Genomic DNA, 20,167 nt, shown 5'->3' with positions numbered 1-20,167 from the left:
CGGGGCAAATAATGGAGCTGCTCATCTCTAACTTGCTTGTGATACCATACTTTACAAGTTCAATAAATGTTTTCTAAGAAGATTGCTTGTACTGTACCAGAATCTAAAGTGTAAAAAAAGAAACGAGTTGCTTGTGTGAATATGCAGTGAGCGTGATTGGCTGCAGCTATGTCACTAGACATTATTCAGTTTAATCACAGTAGCCCAGTTCTTGTCCTCCAGCAACCACAACACAGTGCAATTCATTCATGTGGAACAGATGTGTGCTGACACTGGCTATATAAATATTTTAGGTGTCACACTTTGGAGCTGGAGCTAATGCTTGGGGTTCTATGATAGTGTTGTTGTGCCATTTATATCTCTTGAATCACAAATGTAATAAATAAAAAAGCATAGATAATGAAAAATCAGTAATAAATGAAATATGTATGTGAAGATATTGCAAACATTTAAAAAAAAAATTCAGATTTATAAATTTTTCAAACACTGTGGTATATGGAATATTCTATAGAGTTGGAAACGTCTTTAAAATGTGTCTTTTCCCACAAATTTAGTACGTATACAAATTGTATAATATCCAAGGTACACGTGTATAGTAATTGTGCAGTTAATTCTCATATTGTATTTTCAGAAAGTTTTGGAATATTTGTCTTTTACCCAAATTTGTCACTACAGAAACACTAATATATAATAAGAAGGGATATATTGACCTATTAAGATTTTGCTTGGACTTCCTTGTAAATTATTTGCTATTTTATTAAAAAGTTTTCAGAGGTAAATCAATAACAGTTAGTTTTAACAATATTTCAAGTGTGATTTATGAGATTTGTTGTATTTTGAATTCAATTTTTCTTTGCAAAAGGCAAAAAAGTTGATCATATTATTTTGAAACTTAAGGATTCATTAGTCTGAATATACATTGAACCAAAACTATCATAACGTCTTAGTTGATAATTCAGTATACTTTATTTTTGACAAAACATCCCATGTTTCAGTCGCAACTGCACATTTTCAGTAGTGACAGTAATGTTTTGGTAGCAACCACATCACTAAGTACTAAAAATTTGCATAACTGTACTAAAATTTTGTTTATTTCCCCCAAATAAAGTATTATGTGTTCTCTTTTGTCACTATCGAAACAATGCTGACGTGACAATTTTTTGGAATAAAAATAATAGTGACAATTTTAGTCATATGGTTAGCTAGCACAGTTCTGAACAGTGGTACACATATGTGACGCTGGATCACAAAACCAGTCATAAGGGTCAATTTTTCAAAATTGAGATTTATATATCATATGATTTATGTATTACTTAATATCCTAATGATTTTTGCCATAAAAGAAAAATCAATCATTTTGACCCATACAATGTATTTTTGGCTGTTGGTACAAATAGACCCCAGCGACTTAAGACTGGTTTTGTGGTCCAGGGTCACATATAAAAACTAAATATTATGGAATAACTCTCAAAAAAGTGTTTAAGTATACAAAAATGGTGTTCGGTAGTGACATTCTTTAAAGTTAACACTGTTTTTTTAGAACTCTTCACATATATATATATATATATATATATATATATACTGTAATGTGTATCGCTGGATAAATAACGAGTATTAAAAAATGAGTATTAAGTGTCATATTTCCTGTGATGTCATTTTGCAGTTTGTTCTATTTCCTCTGTGGAGATTATGTAACAACCTAGTCATCACCACAACTGAAGTGCCTCCACCTCAGGATGTTGTCTCCATAGTTTCCAGCCACTTAGCAAAAGAAACATGAATATGTAGACAGACGTGCCTCCTCCTGCCCTCTCTTTTATGGATCCCTATATGCAAAGTGTTGTTCAGTTGAGCACGGCTTACATAAGGCACTCTGCTGAACATGCTTTCACAACATACCTAAGCCATTTTCGTAAGTCCAATTCAGGCCTTTAAAAGCTAACATCAGTGATGATACAGTCTACAGATACGCCATTAATCAGATGAATGCTTTTATTTGCAGTTTTTGTTTATGTTAGGCTTGAGTGTCAGAGTGTGCTAACAAAGGAAGATTAAAAACATTTGTCAGGGACTAGGAATGATAGTACTTTATCATAGGATAAAACAGTGCACAAGTTTCTGGTCACCAGAGACAAACTGTCTGGAAGGATTATTTTATTTTATTTTATTTTATTTTGCCTTTTTAAAATAAAATATATTGCAATTTTATTTTTTAAATGTGTCATTATGGTTTATATTCATCTATTGACTTTTTTTATTTTATTTATTTATTTATTTATTTATTTTATTTTACTATTTTTCTAGGTTCAAATGTCACTTTAAACTTGTTCACTTGAACTTGGTTGTGTGGCACAATACTCTCTGAAGCTGATTTGGGAGTGATAATCATTACAAAAAGTGCTATACAAATAAATGTAATTAAATTTAAATTGAAAAATTTCTTCCTAACATTGTTATACTTCAAATTAAGGTAACAATTATAAAAATAATAATAAGAATGACAAGCAAGTCTTTATAATAACCTGTTAAAGTACATGAAACTGTCCTCATATTTTACTGTTCTCAATTTTTTATTGCACTATTTTTATATTTTATAAAGGTGCCACTCTATTTACACTCTGTTTGCCCTATTTAGGTTTATTTTGCAACAGCGTTAAGCCAACTGTACAGTGTCCCTTATTTTGTAAGCATGGAACCAGTAAGTAGTGCTTTGGTTATGCAAGTCATTTACGTTGCATGGAGATGTTGTTGTTAGTAGTGTGGAGATGTTATGTTGTGCACATACCTCTCCATAGCGACCACCACAAACACTTAACATTGTTTGTTAGAAAACAATGCCAATTCACCCATACAACACAATAGCAATGAAAGCCGCTCTGCTGCTTCTGACAGGACAGATGACCCATTATTACTCATATGGAAATCTAAAGACATTCACCTGTGGCATGATAACAGAATAGAATAATTCTCAGACAGTCATGAGCCACACGTATATAATCAAGACGTCTCAAGACTCAGGAATGCAGTGTTTCATTGGTCTAATTAATTTGTGACACACAGTATAGAGTTTTATGATAATCAAATATTTAATTACTAATATTTATTAGCATTTTTTTTAAACAAAATTTACAATAATACAAAAAATTTTGTATTCTAAATATAGATAGGCCTACATGTAAAATTTACCTGAAATGTGCCATTTAGAAAATGTAAAGAAATTCAGGGTTCATGTTGCCATTGTCCAGTGTGAAATTGTTTGACATTTTTCTACTTTAATATTTAGGGGTTCAAGTGACTGAAACCCTAATGGTCATGGATGAGCGATTTCCACGTAAAACCGATCGTGTAGACCATGTCATTGGAATCCTTGGCTCACGCCGGTCGGATATTTAGCATTTTTTGCAAACTAGTCCTAGGTTTTTTTTACCTGATCGGATCCAAACCAGTGCAGAAAGATTCTCGAAGAGTGAATATCAATAATTATCAAAATAAGGGGACGCCAAAACGTTCGAAGGAGGCAAGGCCACTTATAGTAAAATGCCTATAACTCCTGAACGGAATGAGATATCTTCACCAAAGTCTGCACACTTATGTAAGAGCTCAAGCTGAGGTCACAGGAAAAAAATCTCAGAGATTGGCCACTTGGCGCTATAAGGAAAAAAAACATAAAAATGGCTATAACTAGGCAACCATTTGTCCTATCAACATGAAAATCGCTGTGCACAGCCGTGGTCCAAAGTGCCACAAGTGTCTATGGGGACATTTGCGTATCTAAAAAAAACCAATGAATTTTTAACACCTATTAGACAAGGTTAACAGAGACCGATGGGAAAGAAACTCAGTGGGCCTGTTTGACTCACAGTCCCAAAGGTCTGTGAGAAATTTGAAAGAAATCAGCCACGGGACCTCCTCGTTTTGAACAACTTTGCCTCTAGAACCACTGCTGTCAATCAAAAATGATTGAGAAGATGTGAAAAAACTACTTTTGCGAACTAGTCACAGGTTTTCCTTTCAGCCTAGAAAAATCACTGCAGGACAATTCTCTGGAGTCTCTAAGTCAATAAAGTCAAAAACATGTTGAAATTTACCCTTTGGGAAGCTATAACTGGGTCCTTTAGAAAAGGGGCCTGTCCAAATATACCCAAATGCCTATAAAGCCTAAACGAAAACTCAAAACTTCATGAAACCATTCTAAACAAGCATGCAAAGTTTCAGGGAGATCGGACCACAGCTGGCGCTATAACATAAATGTTATAAAACATCATATTTCTTTGGTAAATCGCCTGGATTTGACAAAAATGCTTTTTAATAACTAATTTAGGTGGTTACAGGCTTGCCAAAAATATGTAATGTCTTTTTTCTTATGTGCTTAAATACCTAAAGTGCTTGAACCCCAGTAATTGCTGCTTGCAGCTGTTTACATTTACATTTATTCATTTAGCTGACAGTTTTATCCAACTTACAAATGAGGAATGCATCAAGCGATTCATCATAAAGAGGCAAATAACACATAGAAGTTATAATAATAATATAAAAAGAAGCTAGAACATAGAGGGATTCAGTGAAAGCAGACAGATAGATAGATAGATAGATAAGATAGACAGATAGATTTGTTATTTTATTTCTATACAATGTACTTGTAAGACCATTGTCACTGAGATATGTTGACATTTAAATCAACTTTTTGTGGATGTTGGTGGTAATAATATATCCCCGAAAAAGAAACAAAAACCAACAAAAACTAACAAAAAACCCTGTCATTGCTCTTTACTACGAAGAAGTGGAACTAGCAGATTTCCAAGTAATTCTTAGCAGTCAGTAAATTCCTGTTAGCCATACCTGAAATTAATAGATAACTGTTTGTGATTAAATATAATAGTAGGTCTTCTGTTTTGGGAATACACCTAAAACTTTTTAACCCTTTTCTTTGAAATCCTGGTTTTGATCATTTGGATTACATTTTAATGCAATCAGCAGTGTATCTTGCTGTATTGTGTAAGACAGTATGTTTAATTCATAGTTATCCGCCCACTCCCGCTCTGCTTCTGAGTCTTATATAAGACATCAGGAATGCCATATTTAGGACTTCTTCTCTCTGTAATATTTTTTGGATGCATTGGTTTCTAATAAATCAAAATAAACAGTGTACCTTGTGTTGTTGATTTCTGTTAGGCCTTTACTGCTCTGGATCAATGAACTGGAATAAGGGCAGAATGCTTCATCCCCATGAAATTACAAACCCAATAAATTGTAATAGCTTTTTATCTATTTCCAAAGGATATTCATTCCACATACATTATCACTGATCTTTGGACTTGGGATGATGGCACTTGTTTTGACCCACATTTGCACATTTATATGAGATGATATGAGAATTGTATATGTGCACAATATGTGCAATAACCTTGTTTGTTTCCACCCTACATCTTAGTCCATCCCTACATCTTATTCTATGTTTATCTATGGCACACCTATATTTTTTTGAAATTCTTTTTCTTTTTTTTGTTTATTTATATATACATGTATATATTTTATTCACAGCTTATTTTTTATTATCTGTGTGTTGCTGTTGTTGTTGTCTCTGTGTACTGGAAGCTTGTGACACTAAAACAAATTCCTTGTATGTGTAAACATGCTTGGCAATTAAGCTCTGACTTCTGACTGATTTTACATCTACGAAGTACAATGCATATAATTACAAAGAAAACAACGCCCCCATGTGACTGATATGAGCGTAACAACAACACAACAGGGCATATTTTGGCTAAAAAATGTTCTAATTCTCAGGCCATCCAATATGTAGATGTGTTTGTTTCTTCATTGAAATAGATTTGGAAAAACATTTATAAATAAATTTGTGACCCTGGACCACAAAACCAGTCTTAAGTAGCACAAGTATATTTGTAGCAATAGCCAAAAATACATTGTATGGGTCTAAATGGTTGATTTTTCTTTTATGCCAAAGATAATTAGGATATTAAGTAAAGAAAAATCATGTTCCATGAAGACATTTTGCAAATTTCCTTCAGTAAATATATCAAAACTAATTTACTATCATATATCAAATACTAATTTTTGATTAGTAATATACTTTGCTAAGAACTTCATTTGGACAACTTTAAAGGCGATTTTCTCAGTCTTTGGATTTTTTTACACCCTGAGATTCTAGATTTTCAAATAGTTGTATCTCGGCCAAATATTGTCCTATCCTAACAAACCATACATCAGTGGGATGCTTATCTAGCTTTCAGATGATTTATAAATCTCAATTTCAAAAAAATTGACCCTAATGATTGGATTTGTGGTCCAGGGTCACATATGTGTATGGGGATATATATGCATATATGTATATATATATATCAGGGTTGGGGCCATTCATGAATTGAATTGAGAATGAATGGTAAATTCCAATTCACTTCCTGGAATGGAATTGGAATTGCATGCAGCTGACAGGAAATGGAATTGGAATTGAATTGGAATGTCAGGAAACAGAACTGAAATCAAATAAATTCCACTAAACTCCACTTGAGATATTTAGGCCTGAGAGCTGCAATCTTAGCGATGCCAAATTTCAGGAAATTATGATAATTCGATGCAATAAAAAGTGAATGAAATACATGAATGAACATGACTCATTTTTTTTGTGAGTTGAGACATATATTATGTGGTAATCATATATTGAATGTATAGTACATCCAGAAACTTATCACCACTGTCATTCAATTATTAATTCATAATGTACAGTTCTCATTTTTATTTACCTGCATTTGATCAACTCTATTTCATACATTATTTCATTATTTCATACGGTATTTGTAAAGCATCATAAATAAAGTTCAAATGTATGTCTCTAAATGCAATCACAAATAAATGCTCAGAAACAGCAATAAACAGAATTCTGTGGAATTTCCCTGAATTGAATTCCACTTCCTGTAATTCCAATTCAATTCCAACTCTGTTTCCTGTAATTGTTGTTGAATTCCAATTCCAATTCCATTTCCTTCTTTGAATTGAAATTGTTGAGTTCATTCCTGAATTGACCCCAACCCTGATATATATATATATATATTATAATTTTAGCTTTTCTCATTTTATTTCAGTTTGACTTGTATACAGTGCCCTCCACTAATATTGGCACCCTTGGTAAATATGAACGAAGGTGACTGTGAAAAATATTCTGCATTTTTTATCCTTTTGATCTTTTATTCAAAAAATTCACAAAATCATAATCTATCACTGAAGTAAAACATTTGAAAGTTGGGGAGATAATCTCATGATGAAATAAATGTTTTTCGAGGATATGAGGAACGCAAAGGTCAAATTTTCTTAATCATCCATCACAAGGAGTAAAACCAAAGAATATAGTTCTAATGTGCAGAACAAGATTTTTGAGCTTCACAAAATAGAAAGTGGCTGTAAGAAAAGAGCTAAAGCATTGAAAATCCCTATTTCCAACATCAGGGCAATAATTAAGAAGTTCCAATTGACTAAAGATGTTACAAACTATATTATTGTCTATATTGTTAGTGGCAAAGACTCCCCAAGGATCAGAGCTGGAGAATTGCAAAGATTAATTGTGTCTTGGGGTCAGAAATCTTAAAAAAAAAAAAAATATATATATATATATATATATATATGTATATGTATATGTGTATATATATATCAAACAGCCCCTACATCACCACATGTTGTTCAGGAGCTTTTCAAGATAAAAAACTTCCTCACTCATCCAAAAACAAACTCCAGCATATTCAGTTGTCAGACACGACTGGAACTTCAAATGGCATTGGCTTCTATGGTCAGATGAAACTAAGAAACAAGCTTTTTGGCAGCAAACCCAACAGATGGGCTTGGTGCAAACAGGGATAAAAAGTACTGCATGTCCACAGTTAAATATACTGCTGGATCGTTAATGTTGGCCTGTTTTTCTGCTGGAGGTCCTTGACATCTTGTTCAGAAGCATAACATCATGGATTCTATCAAATCAATCTAAACCTGACTGCCTCTATTAGAAATCTTATAGCAGGTGATGGTTGGATCTTCCACCAGGACAATAATCCAAAACAAACATCAAAATCAACACAAAAATAGGTTACTGAGCACAAAATGAAGCTTCTGCCATGGCCATCCCAGTCATCTGACCTGACCCCTATAGAAAATGAGTGGGGTGTACTGAAGAGAAGAAGCACCAACATGGAGCTGTAAATCTGAAGCATCTGGAGAGATTCTGCATCAAGGAATGGTCTCTGATCTCTTGTCAGGTGTTCTCCAAACTCTTCAGGCAGTATAGGAGAAAACTCAGAGATGTTATCTTGGAAAAAAAGACATTACAATAATTGGGTGCCAATAATTGTGGCCAACATGAACTAGAGAAAGCATTTATTTCACAATTAGACCCCCCCCCCCACTTTTGATTGTTTTACTTCAATAATAGGTTCGAATTTTGTTAATTTTTTGAATGAAAGATCAAAAGGATAAACAATGCTGATTAATTTTCACAGCCCCCTTTGATCATATTTACCAAGGGTGCCAATATTAGTGGAGGGCACTGTATATATTTATATTATTTAGCTTAAATTATACCTTGTAAATTATATGATAAAATAAATAACATAAATAAACTACATTATTTAATAAATTAAACTATGAAAAGGTTTTTGTGGTTTTAATTGACTTCAGTGGAGATCAAAATTAAAGAACAATCTATAAATACTTCATTTCTTTCTGAAATATTGTTATCTTTATCACTCACAATCTGAAGGAACATTAGCTGTGCTTATACTGTTCTACTAACATGTTAACATGTTTGATAAAATATCCATAGCATTTCAACAAAAATCTTTATTTTGTGGAAAACAGAATTAACTAAATTAATCAAAATTAGAGAACAAAACACAAAATAAGATTACAACTAAAATTTTGGGGGGTTACAGATGTCAGAAATTAATAGGAAGTGTAGAGGCCCTTGTTTGAATGACTTCAGCACATCTGCAGCCACAGGACATCACTAGTTTTCCAGACTGCGCTGGTGTGATCTTGGTCCACTCTTCATCCACTCACTTCCATAGTTTAGTAACTGTAGTGGGTTTCTTAGCCATAAATTCATCACCAAGGATTTTTAATCCAAATCCACAAAACATCCCCTAAATCATGACACTTCCTCCTCCATCATTCACTAACTTCTTTACTCAGTTGCGGTTCAGTGTTTCCTCAGTTTGACGCAGAACAAAATGTTTCCCATCAGAACCAAATAAATTAAACTTGCTCTCAACACAAAAGTGAACTTTGGAGCAATTCTCCTCTCTCCACAGAATATGCTCCTAAGCAAAGCTTAACATTTTAATTTTTCTTTTGGCTGATAAGAGGTTTGGTCACTCCAGAGCAGTGTTGGGGGTAACGCATTACAAGTACACTGTAAAAAAAAAAAAAAAAAAACACAATTTGTTGAGTCAGCTTAAAATAATTTGTTACCCTGCTGCCTTAAAATTTTAAGTTCAGTCAACTAAAATAAGTTTAGTCAACTTGAAATGTTATGTTGTACTAAGTAACAACTTAGATATTTGAGTCTGCTAAACTTAACAGATGGGTAAGTAACCCAGCGGCCTTAAAATTTTAAGTTGATTCAACTCAAATATCTAAGTTGTCACTTAGTATAATGTAACATTTAAAGACTGAACTTACAATTTTAAGGCAGTCAGATTACAAATTATTTTAAGTTGACTCAACAAATTGTTTTTTACAGTGTAACGCAAGTTACGTAATAATATTACTTTTTTCAAGTAACTAGTAAAGTAACGCATTACTTTTGAATTTCTAAGTTACTTTTCCAAATAAGTAACGCCAGTAACTTTTTTCCCCATTTATTAATTAACAAGTCTCCTGTTGGGAAATTGGGAGTAAAAATTATGTTACTGTAGTTCTAGATTAAATGTGAACATGCATTAATTCATCTCACTCACAAAAACAGATTCAGTATTCCTCAAAATGAATAAACTCAGAATATGACTCAACCCTGCAATAATTAAATATGTTAAATAAAATAAATATCCTTTATGAATTGAATCCCATTTTATTAACCAGTGTCTTTGCTGCTGACCTTCGATGATGCAATGCAACCATACTAATAGGCAAAAATTACTTTAGATAAACTAACATTTGTGCCTCATTTTTTATAGCTGAAAAGTGATCTCCTGCATAAATATACTTTACTTTTCTTTCAGCCTGAGGTGAGTTCATTTCACTTTCGGTGTAAAAGGGCTTTTACATTAGAACTGTGTTATATTAAAAACAAAGAAGCAAGCCCTGCCTAGATTTACAAAGTAACGCGAAAGTAACGTAACACATTACGTTCCACAAAAAGTAACTAAGTAACGTAATTAGTTAACATTGATGGTTTTTCTTATTTTTATTGCATTTGATGTATTATACTTAAAAAAATTTGCAATGGGTTTTTAAAAGCATGTTTCAGCCTGATGGATTTACATACTTTTGACCAGCAGGCGACACTAGCGTGTGGTGTTTCAAACGTTTCGAAACAGTGAATCGTTTTGCGAAGCAATTGGTTCAGCTGATTCGAAGCTTTGAAATGGTTCGTTCCTCCCATCACTTGCTGAAAGAGTCATCCCTTTGGTCTTCATCTAGACAACCTCCTGTCAGAGTTTGAGCTAACTTAGAGCGTCCGACTGTCTTATGATCTCAGTGAAAATTGGAGGAATGCTGGCAGTTAAATAGGGTTTGTCATATAATTAAGGAAGATTAAAACCAATAACTTGAAGGAATCTGTAAGTGTTCTCTAATTTTGGTCAGAGTTCTTCTTCAAATATCTAATTTAAGTTTTTTATACTGTGCTTCAGAATACAATTAATTTATGAAATATGATTAAAAATGTGCCCTTCTACTCTTGTTAGGATAACTTCAAATTGGACTAAGCAGTGATCTTGAAATTTAGAAAATTATAGGTTGTACGCTAATTTTTAGTTCCACTCTATAACAACTAGCACAGCAATCAAAATTGCCTCGTGTTTAACGACTTATAGCGCCGTTGCGCTGTAGGCGACCCAAGTTCGAATCCCCGCTCGTGGACCTTTCCCGATCCCTTCCACTTGCTTTCCGTCCACCTACAATGTCCTATCTAATAAAAGACATAAAAACGCCAAAAATAAATCTAGGGGAGACAAAAACAAAAAAAATCTCACACCTCAAACAGGCTTTCAGGTTTGCATGACTGATCTACAAAAATGTAAAAGAAGCAACAACGTTTGTATTCATTTCATTTATTTTTCAAAAGGACCATACAATATAAAAGGAATATCTTATAAGGCAGTTGGTAAACTATTTCATAATTTTTGCACTTAATTAAATGATTGACTGGTGTGATGCAAACTCAACATTCACTTGGAATCGTAACTGAACAAGTGGAGACTTTCTTGGGTAGTTTATGTATGGCTTCAAGTATGGCAAAAACAAGCAGACCACAGTGGAAGCAAAATTCTCCATTGCAGCTTGAGCGCTAGCTGCGTGTTTGGTGGGAATTGTGAGAGTACACAAACACGTGTGTGTCTCAGAGGTTAGCTATATATCATCAGCACCTGACATAAAGTCCGAGTTCAAAGTACATGTTGATGTTAATCATGTTCTAATACAGTTCAAAAATGATGTGATCAAAATATACATAAGCTTCTGTTGGACAATCTAATAATACTCAGCGTTATAAAAAATTAAACTCATTGTTTTTGTAAAGAGTACAAAAACATACTAGTATTAATCAACAATTATGACAATAAAAACATTTTTGGCAACTTAAGAAAAGTTATTCCCTTTTTTGTTTCTTAAAACGTGATCCTGGGTGTGATATGAAACAAAAGAGATGTTAGAACCTGCATGAATTACTGAAGAGACTGTGGAGGAAAATAAGCACTCTGATCACAAGAACTTGAGCTGGAATCTCCCTCTTGAAAGCACAGGTGTTCATATAAGGCTAGATTCAACAACCAGCTCTCAACTTATATATAACGCAATGCATGCAAGAAGGAAGCAAATACTGATGTTGGTATGTTCCATTGACCAACTCTGATTATGTTTTAAAAAGAAGTAGATGAAGAAAGTGTAAAGTGAAAATCCTACAAACAAAAGCTTGATCGCCTTCTTAAAGGGAAAGTTCACCCAAAAATGAAAATGCTGTTTGCAATTATTCACCCTCACACTAATCTATTTGACTTTCTTTCTTTTGTTTAACACAAAAGAAAACATGGAATGTTGTTTGGACCCCAAAAATAGAAATCAGTCAGACAGGTTTAGAACAACATGTGGGTGAGTAAACGACATAGCTTTCATTTTTGGGTGTACTATCCCTTTAAGTAAAACATAAAACTACAAACTCCAGAGTACCATCTCATGCCACATGACTAGTCATGTGATTACATTTACTGTTTGTTCTATACTGTTGAGACTTTACATCGGGACAGGTATGAAAATGTGAAATATGTGAAGCGGATGAGTAAAGAGACGTTTCCTTTGATAATAGCTAAAATGTCTGTGCTTAATAACTACTGAGGTCAACAATAACATTTTCTCATCACCATTCTGTTAATATAGATCCAAGGTGCTTATCTTCACTGCAAGAAATCCAAATGGTACTGTAATGTTTGATCGTTTTTTTTTTTTTGTTTGTTTTTTTTTTTTTTTTTAAAGGTGAGTGACTGGACATCCTCCACAGTTTGGCAGTGTGGGCAGAAACCAGACCACGAGGGGTTGTGCCAGCCAGTCCCTCCGCCAACCCTGCCACGGTGCTAAGGTGATGAAGATTTACACAGTCTTCCTGGCTGTGAGCACTCGGACAATAGAGCCCACACCACCTGCTGAAAGAGCCTATACAGACAGAGAATGACAAAATTTGGGTTTATAGGTAGTAAATACACAATTGCAATTAAAGGGATAGTTGACCCAAAAATGAAAATTCTCTCATTAATAACTCACCCTCATGGACTATTTTAAAGATGTCTTTACTACCTTTCTGTGCCCTAAACTTGATCGTTGCATTGCTGTCTAAGAGGGTCAGATTTCATTAAAAATATCTTCTGTTCTGAAGATTAACGATGGTCTTACAAGTTTGGAACGACATGAGGGTGAGTAATTAATGACAAAGTTTTCATTTTTTTGTGAACAATCCTTTTAAGTCATAATTTAATCACCCTGGTGTTGCTCATTTCTTTTTTAGACCACAAATGGAGCAATGTAAAGAAATGTTTTGCTTGTGCTCATCTATTTAGTATAATTACAGAATGGTCCCATGGTGACACCTGTCTTATATTTTAAGTGTTCTGGGTGTAAACGACAAGGTTTGGTGAAAAACAAACTGAAATTTAATGTATTATTTAACAAAAATCCTGACCATGGCTGCTGGTTTCTGTGCACGACTGCATGTTCATGACACTCTTTTAGCACTGCAGTTCACTCTGACCACACAAGCTGCGAGAAAGCATGATTAATAAAAACACAGTACAAAATACAATCAACATACTTCCTTCTTCGAGGTGAATTTATCTTTTGAAAAAGTTGAATGACTGTCAAATGTTATTCTGACTGTCATCTGACAACCACAGTTCGAGTCCGGATACATTTAACTTAGTGAAGAAAATACGCTGATACTTTTCTAGACGTTGTATTTCTTGTCACATTTTATTAATCTTGATTTCTTGCAACTTGTGTGCTTGTCCTGGGTGACACTAATAGCGTATCATGAATGGGTAGTTGTGCACAGAAACTAATGGGATTTTCATTAAATAATACATGAAATTTCAGGCTTGTTTTTCACCAAACACTATCGTACACTCCTAGAACACTTGTCCCCTGTTTCACAGACGAGGCTTAAGTCTAGTCCAAGTCTAAGGACGTGTTCACACTTGTAGTTCGGTTCGTTTGGTTCATTTGGTCCGGACCAAAAAGGAAAATGATACATTTGGTCCTGGTCAGCATTCACATTGGCATTTTTGACAGGGAAGCTAAAGATACCGAACCTAAAGGCAAAGTGATACGTTCACAACTTGACTGGTCGGTTTGAATGACGTACATTTTGTGACGGAACTCGCTTGTTTGCTGTGCAGCAAAGTTCGGATGACAGCGTTCACACTTACTCAAATGAAACGCACTAACAATTGCACCAGAGTTTATTTAAATCAAACCAAAAGTGACAAGTGTGAAGACACCCTGAAGTGTAAGTTCGAGCTGTTTCAACTAAAAAATACTTGTATTCTGTGATACTCCTGCATCTTTTTTAAAAGCTTGACGCAGGTCGCTTTGCTTTTCCATTATACGGACAAGCGCAAGTATTTCTTTAAAATTGATATGTTTGTAGTCTGGAAAAGAAACAAGGGCATACTGCATTAGAACAACACCGGGGTGAGTAAACGATGAGTTAACCTTTATTTTTAGGTGAACTAACTCTTTAAAAAATATTCATCATTCCATTAAAAACCTTTAACATCAACCTTTACATTGCATAAATATTTCTTTATAGTGGAAGCAGGTTCTTTAGATTTTTACTTTTAACAACTTTGCACTTAATATTAATAAATAGTGAATAGTGAAAAGTATCTTCTACGACATTGCTGTGAAAACCTTTTTTAACATTTACCTTTTCATGCCACTGCAGTAGGATGGCACTACTGTTGTCTGAGGGCCTTTCAAAGCCTTTGTAGATGTATTTCATCAGGAGATCGACTCCAGTCTTGTCCAGAGACTGAACAGCCTTTTCAATATCACTAGACTTGAAAGAGCTGAGCACTTTCAATACAAGGCCTTCAGCCCGGTCCTGCACACACACACACACACACACACATATATATGAACTACCCTTGAAAAAACATATCATGAATCCATTCATTTGAAATGTTTATTCACTTCCTAACCTAGATGACCATCTAAGTGAATTTCAAGTAAAAATAAAAAGCCATTAAATGTGATTTTTACAGCAACATTATAAATTATACTTATTTGTAATATTTAAAAAATATTAATATTATATAAAAACATTAGAAAAGAAAGTCTAAGTCACTTCTTCTACTACAAAAGGTTAAAAAGCATTTATTGCTGTTTACTATTGTAAAGTATTTTAATTTTTATTTTCAAAGCCTTAAAAATATGCATTTTACTTGTTAATTGCTAAGAAATTATATGCATGGCAATTCAACTGAAGGCATCCAACATTCTTGGAAATCATAACTGAACTAGCCTAGTTAGCTCTAAAATATTTTTTGGGTATGATTGCAATTAATACAACATTTTTTAAATTGTTAACTCCTATCCAGTAAATCCTAAAAAACAGGAAAAGTCATGAGGCCTTTGAATACTGGAGGGACCTTGGAGGCAAAGGTTGAGAACCACTGGTTTAGAAAGTTTCACACTGTTAATACTTTGACATACTTAGCTTTAACTCACCTTCACATTCTGGTTCTTGGTGTTGATGGGTGGATTCTTCAGGACTGCCTGCAAGGCTCCCATGAGGTTACCTGTATGATGCATTAAGGAAAGCACCACAGGAGCCAGAAATCACATCTAGCCACGAACAACATTCAGTCTTCAATTATCACTAATTATAAACTATTAAAAGTTATTGTTAAGTATATATTAGAAGGTACTAGAGAAAAGAAAGCACCCTACAGCCTTGCAACCGGAAGTCGGTGGCATCCGGAAGTGTTTCTACAGCAACCTCATTCTAAGTAACTGCCACATCTATAAGATACAGCTTCATGTGTTGCACTTAAAACGTTAGTAGCAGTAATTCACCGGTGTTAAAAGAGACTAAATAATTGGATGCGCAGTGCAAACTTGTTATGACAATGTGAAACGTGCATGTCCTAAATGAATGAAGTGACTGACTACCACACCCATGTCTGGACGAGAGGACACAAACAATCTGTTATGCAATTCAACACCAACATATCAAGCGCTTTCGGAAAACGACCACACAAAATGCTATACTGCAAGGAAGCAGGAAATCTATGCAAAGTAACAGTAAAAGTCATGGGACTGAAAGGATATGATCTGATGAGAGAATCCACCTCAGCCTCATCCGGACCTAGTTGATTTTCTCCGCCTTCCTCCTCGTCGACAAACTTGTTTTCGTCGTACTCATCCACATCAACCTTTCTGAATCGATCGGACACTGTGTTCTTCGACATGGCTGGTTTGATAAATCAATCCGAAGGTGTCAGTTTATACAGAACAGTCCCAGCACTTTCAGGAAGCAGCTCGGTGCTTATTGACTTCCGCATAGAAAGCCCCCTAGTGTCAGTGGCATGAATTAAAACCTGTTTCATCTCATGTCTAACTCTAGATGGCACTCAAGCAATCTATTTGAAAAATTCATTTTTAGTTTCGTTTTATTTTTAGTGAGTTACTGCAATTCAATAGAATTGGGTCCGAACAGTAACAAAAGTGAGACAATTATTTAATTAAATAATTTAAATAATTAAAATTAATTAATTATATACTCTGTAGTTCAAAACGCGCCATTTATTTGATTAAAAATACAGAAAAACAGCAATATTGTGAAATATTATTACAATTTAAAATAGTGGTTTCTATCTGACTCCAGTCACATGAACCTTCATAAATTATTCTAATATGCTGATTCATTGTCAGTGTTGGAAACTTAATATTGCTTAATACACACACACACACACACACACACACACACACACACATATATATATATATATATATATATATATATACACTACCGTTCAAAAGTTTGGGGTCAGTAAGACTTGTAATAGTCTTTAAAGAAGTCTCTTATGCTCATCAAGGCTGCATTTATTTGATTAAAAATATACAAAAAAAAAAAAAAAAAAAAAAAAACAGTAATATTGCAAAATGTTTTTACAATATAAAAGAATGTTTTTTATTTTAACATACTTTAAAATAGAATTTATTCCTGTGATGAAAAGCTGAATTTTTATCAGCTGTTACTCCAGTCTTAAGTGTCACATGATCCTTCAGAAATCATTCTAATATGCGTATTTATTATTAGAATGATCAGTGTTGGATAATATCAACAGTTGTGCTGCCAAATATTTTTTGGAACCTGTAATTTTTTTTTTCAGGATTCTTTCATGAATAACAAGTTTAAAAAGTACAGTGTTTATTCAAAATATAAATATTTTATAACAATGTAAATTATTTATTATTAACTTTTAATAAACTTTTAATTATTAACTTAATACATCCTTGGTGAATAAAAGTATTAATTTCTTAAAAAAAAAAAGAAACAATAAAAATGTACTGACCCCAAACTTTTGAACGGTAGTGTGTATATATATATACACATATATGTAACCTGTGATACTTTTTTCAGGATTCTTTGATGAATAAGATGTTAAAATTATACTTTTATTTAGCACGGATGTGTTAAATTGATAAAAAAGTGATATTAAAGACACATATTATTAGAAGGGATTTCTATTTTGAATAAGTGCTGTTCTTTTTAACTTTTTATTTATTAAAGAATCCTGGAAAAAGAATCACAGGTTCCAAAAAAAAAAAAAAAAAAAAAATTAAGCCGCACAACTGTTCCCAACATGGATAATAAATCAGCATATTACAGTGATTTCTGAAGAGTCATGTGATGCTAAAGACTGGAGTAATGGCTGATGGAAATTAAGCTTTGCATCACAGAAATAAATAATATTTTAAAGTATTTTAAAATAGTAAACTGTTATTTTAAATTACAATAATATTTCATAATACTACTTTTTTTCTTTATTTTGATCAAATAAATGGAACTTTAATGAGCACAAGAGACTTAATAATAATAATTAAAAATCTTACTGATCCATGAGTAACCAATTTCAACTTTATTTTTTAACGTACATGAGATTAAACTTAATTTTGACTCACAAATACTGATTGTACTTAAAAATAGGCAAATGGATATAAGTGAAAATAATTAATAAGTAATTCTTATCGATTTGGGTGGGATGTTGTTTAAAAAAGCCTTTGAGCTGTATATATTAACCACTATTTAAAATTAATCCATTACAAATTTAATAGGCCTACACCCTAACCTTTTTATTTGACTTGTTTTGACCAGTGAAATTAATGTCTCATTTCATTCTCATCCTGTTTTCCAGCAGTACATTATGATAATGATGCGTTACTGACATATTTTTCTTTAGTCACACATGAGCTAAAGCTAAGTAACCGGGTGAGTCTTGGCATAAAACCCGATTGTCCTCTTTTCATACTGACATTTCTCCAGCAACCCAGGAGATGGCAATATAGGCTAAATTAATACATTTCCAACCGTGAAAAGCAGTCATGCCATCACATTTGTCTCTAGCAAGCAATACCAAAATGTAATACTGGAGATAATAGCCTGACCAAGTACATGTGAGTAGACAAAACATCTTCTGACAAGAATTAACAGGCATAAAAACATCAACCCATTATTTTATATGAATGAGGTGTGATGTGATATAGATATATATATATATATATATATATATATATATATATATATATATATATATATATATATATATATATATATACATATATATCAGTATGCTCATATATTTTGATATATAAAAAAAAAAATATATATATATATATATATATATATATATATATATATATATATATATATATATATATATATATTATATATATATATATATATATATATATATTTTTTTTTTTTTTTTTCATACTGACATCAAAATGTGTGAAATTTGCTGAGCAGTAGCAATGAGTTTTAGATTTCTGCCACTGACAAATGAGCACCCTGGTGAAAAAACCAGCATATGCTGGTAGGTATGTTTTGATGCTGGAATGCTGGTTAGGTAGGTTTTGATGCTGGTTAAGCTGGTCCTTTGTTGGTTTATGCTGGTCCTTAGCTGGTTTATGCTGGTCCTTTGCTGGTTCATGCTGGTCCTTGACCAGCAACATGACCAGCAAAGGACCAGCTTAAACCAGCTAAGGACCAGCATAAACCAGCATCAAAACCTACCTAACCAGCATATGCTGTTTTTTTCACCAGGGAAACACTCAAACCATTACATAATTGTAGAGAAGAAGAATTAGTCTCACTAAACTTTATATATGACAGTCATTATTGAGTTCACACAATTTATAGTTTACACGCCAATCACAAGATACAGCTGAAATATGAAAGAAACCAAACAATACTTGTAACGTGCCAGAAACAGAGGAAGAGTGTGAGGAGTACAAAACTCGATGAGATCTGCGTTATTGTGATTGATAATAGCCCTTTTTGAAATATGAAAAAACCTGTGCAGGAATACTTTTTATGGCTTGTGAGAAATGTTATCCTGGGATCTACTTATTAACCATTTAACGTAATTTCTGTAGTAGTGGTAACTTTGCTTTTCAATTATGTTTTGGGTAATTCCATGCAAATGTCAACCTTACCACGAAAAAGGTTTTACCAAAGGTTTTTACTGTAGTAATACCACAGGTGTCAACATTTGGTGGTTCAAAAACCTGTAAGGTCTCTCTTAAAGTTTTTAAAACATTTTCTTATTTTTATTTTTAGTGCATGATTTTTCATAGTCTGTTAAGTGCTGTTTTCAGGCTTGTCACATCCATAACAGTACATATTCCTCATAAATAAACAGTTCAAAATTAAAATAAAGTAATTGTATGTTCTGTGAAGAGCCATCAGTTCTCTATTTGTTGGGTATTATTGGGTCTGGTTTGTGCATTTTAATTCACAGAAATCCTACAAAATATAGTCTCTCAAAGACGGTGTCATTTTTTGTCATCCATAACGCATGATTATTTCATTTTTTTAACATAGAAAACATAGACTGATATTTCTGATGTTTAGACTCTATCAACAAGGGTTTATTAAAATATAAACAGATGGTTTGGTATATTGGTAACACATACATTCTCTAAACATTTATATGTCACATCCATAACGCTGGATTTGCCCTTTTATATTTTAAGTTTACTGTACAGGACTTTCAGGAAATTTCCAACAACTAAAGTTTTTCCCAGTAACTACAAATGATCCCAGTAACCTCGAACCTTTTTTTGCTAAACCTATGAACACAAAACTATTTCCACAGTAAAGTGTTTTTTTGTAAAACTGAGAAATGTGTCAGTATCCTGATCCTGAGTCAGTTTCTTACAGTAAACGCTTTGT

The 20,167-nt window shown here is 33.2% G+C and overlaps 1 protein-coding gene across 1 annotated transcript; it reads right to left on the bottom strand.

Annotated features, from left to right (window-relative positions):
- Window positions 1-11,260: 11,260 nt before the first annotated feature.
- Window positions 11,261-16,272, bottom strand: arpc5a (actin related protein 2/3 complex, subunit 5A). The gene is made up of 4 exons (XM_051133583.1): window positions 16,040-16,272; window positions 15,436-15,509; window positions 14,633-14,809; window positions 11,261-12,867 (listed from the first exon to the last, which is right to left on the bottom strand). The coding sequence occupies exons 1-4, from the start codon at window positions 16,176-16,178 to the stop codon at window positions 12,805-12,807; spliced, it is 453 nt and encodes a 150-aa protein (XP_050989540.1). The 5' UTR covers window positions 16,179-16,272; the 3' UTR covers window positions 11,261-12,804.
- Between the last annotated feature and the right edge of the window lie 3,895 nt (window positions 16,273-20,167).

Source organism: Labeo rohita, chromosome 2 (assembly GCF_022985175.1).
Source record: "Labeo rohita strain BAU-BD-2019 chromosome 2, IGBB_LRoh.1.0, whole genome shotgun sequence".
NCBI lineage: Eukaryota > Metazoa > Chordata > Actinopteri > Cypriniformes > Cyprinidae > Labeo > Labeo rohita.
Note: the sequence above shows the minus strand (reverse complement) of the source record. Positions and strands in the feature narration are given on the sequence as shown.